This window comes from Zingiber officinale, chromosome 8B, assembly GCF_018446385.1.
Source record: "Zingiber officinale cultivar Zhangliang chromosome 8B, Zo_v1.1, whole genome shotgun sequence".
Lineage (NCBI taxonomy): Eukaryota > Viridiplantae > Streptophyta > Magnoliopsida > Zingiberales > Zingiberaceae > Zingiber > Zingiber officinale.
Window position 1 is genome coordinate 822447 of NC_056001.1, and position 2510 is coordinate 824956.

General features: G+C 54.4%; 1 protein-coding gene across 1 annotated transcript; it reads right to left on the bottom strand.

Annotated features, from left to right (window-relative positions):
• Window positions 1–858: 858 nt before the first annotated feature.
• On the bottom strand, window positions 859–1927 carry LOC122017423 (ethylene-responsive transcription factor 4-like). Its single transcript, XM_042575037.1, has one exon. The coding sequence runs from the start codon at window positions 1866–1868 to the stop codon at window positions 1131–1133; it is 738 nt and encodes a 245-aa protein (XP_042430971.1). The 5' UTR covers window positions 1869–1927; the 3' UTR covers window positions 859–1130.
• Window positions 1928–2510: the final 583 nt, after the last annotated feature.

Sequence of the window (2510 nt, forward strand, 5' to 3'; positions counted from 1 at the left end):
CCGACGAACAACCCGCATCAATTATGTTCGGAGCTTTGCAGCGTTGCATGCCCCAGCGGTAACCGCACCATAGTACGATACTCATTACTTCCGCCGCGCCAATCCCCCATTCCTGCTTATGTCGGTAAGCCATTTATTTGACTCGTCTCTCTATCCCCGGCTTACGTGATCGAACCGCCACGGGGTCCGACCTCGGCTCCAGACATGGAGGATTTGAAATTTTTGGTGTTGACGAATCGATTAAGGTGGTCTGAAATTTTACACCGTCTGTCAAGTAGACAAGTTTACGATAGAGGGCGAGCCTGCCTCATCCCGTTCCCGTGAATACGGGTCCATGGAGCTTTCTCCGCGCCAATACGCTGTGGGGCTGCCGCTGTCGGGCAGTCGCCCGCAGCCGTACGCGCGTCTGCCACTATGCGGGGCGGCGCGAGGATTGGTGGTGCGGACGCCTTTTTGGACCGGAGTCGGCGACGGCTGCGACACACGTATATACGGGACAAACGTCGCCAACACGCTTACAATAATGTGACCAAAGTTTCCGAGCCCATCTCATCTACCCGCATTCTTCACCAAACTCCGCATGCCGGTTTGCGCTGTTTACAGAGAGAGGGAAAGGTGGTTTTAACGCGGGGAATCGCGTTCTGCGTCGGATTAGAGCGTCGCTGGAAGCGGGGCAGCGAGAGGTGGTCCCTCAACACAGTTTAGGGCTCGAATAATGTTATTTTAATAATTAAAGAAAAGTGGAGGCGAAATGGATTGGAGTGAGAATGTGGCGCGCAGGAAAGGGACAAGGGACCTGCCGGCTAAGGCAGCCGCACCCACTCAACACGCTTGCAAATTGATAATTCAAGCAGGGAATAAAAAAAGAAATATCACCGGGGACGGGATCTGGATTCTGGAGTCTCGAGATTACACATTTCAGCCTTCTTCTTTCTCGATCTGATGGCAGAGGATAAAAAGAAGATACAAAAAGATCTAAACTAATTTACAAAAAAAAAAAAAAAACTCTCCTATTTACTGCTCTTGCTTCTCTGAGGCAAGGAGAGGTTGAGAGTGAAATTCGTACAAACCGAAAAAAAATATTAAGGGAAGAAGATTAGATAATTGTTTCAGCTAAAGGGGCACCGGCATCAATTGAACTCCGGAAGAGGAAGGAGGTTAAGGTCGAAATTGTGGGGTTTCTTGTGCGGGATGGATGGATGGGCGTTAGGGCGGAGATCGATGATCGAGGAGGATTCAGAATCGCTTTGGACGGCGCTAGGCATTGCTTTTGGTAGAGCGGCGACGAACACTGGAGGGCAGATGGTAATATGGTGGCGATTCATCGTGGCCGCGGGTTTGTCTGATTTGACTAGAGAATGTAAGAAAGAGGACGGGCAAACCGTTGGCATGGCCGGAGAGACGGGATAAGCGGGGAAGGAGAACCGCGCGGCGTAGCGGCCGCGTTGGCGGAGATCGAGATCGAGAGACGACGCCAGTGGGATTGCCATAGGCGGCACAGCTGCTGCAGGAGAAACCATATTCTCGTGGCCGCCGTTTGACTCCACCGTGCTGCTCGGGCTGCCGCCGCCGGCTGAGGTTGGTCCGACGACCACGACGCTCGGGCTCAGATAAGCGTCAGGACACGGGAAGTTGGTTTTAGCCTTCGATCCGCGGAAGCGGCGGGCGGCGGCATCGTACGCCCGCGCTGCCTCCTCTGCGGTGTCAAAGGTTCCCAGCCAAACCCGGCTTTTCTTCCCGGGGTCCCGTATCTCCGCCGCGTACCGTCCCCATGGCCGCTTCCTCACTCCTCGGAAATGCATATCCTTCCCTCCACTACCATCAACGTCAATCCTTCCGCCGCCGCCAACTATCGGCATGACGACCATGGGGAAAAGGTATAGCCACGCTCCTCTTCCGTTCAAGTGGATTAAAGGAAAGGGCGCAAGGCATTTATTTATAAAATCACAGCGAGATTTGGACGGTGTGCAGGAGAACTTGAGATCGTATCGGAGGAGTCAACAACGTTGTTTGACTATACGCTGCCCACCGCTCTCAAATTCCTTAATGATTTGATCCCACGATTTTAACCCAAGTTCTCACCACTCTACTAAGCTCCAACGGGCCCTCGGGTGGCGATGTAATAAGTGTAGACATTTAATTTGGTTGAGGGTCGACGAGGGTGACGGGCGGAAGGTTACGTGGCGCGAGGCTGGGTGCCCCAAAGAGTTGTGAAGAGGGCGGCACGGCTTTCTCTCCCGTTTCGTCGCACTGACACAGTAGTTAATGGATGAGGCCGTCCCTGTCCCTACGGCGAGCGCGTGACGCGAATAATTCAACATCAACGTGGAAACTAACGGCGTCGCCGTGGGATCCACCATCTGTCAGCATCGGCCGCTTCCGTGCCGCATAACATGGATCGCGGCGCCAGGGCCCGATCTCCCGCCTCCGGCCTCGCGCTGGCCCCTACGCAGCGTGGAGGTGCGGCTCGTTCCACTGCTCCCGCGTACAGACTGTCACGTAAGACGAAA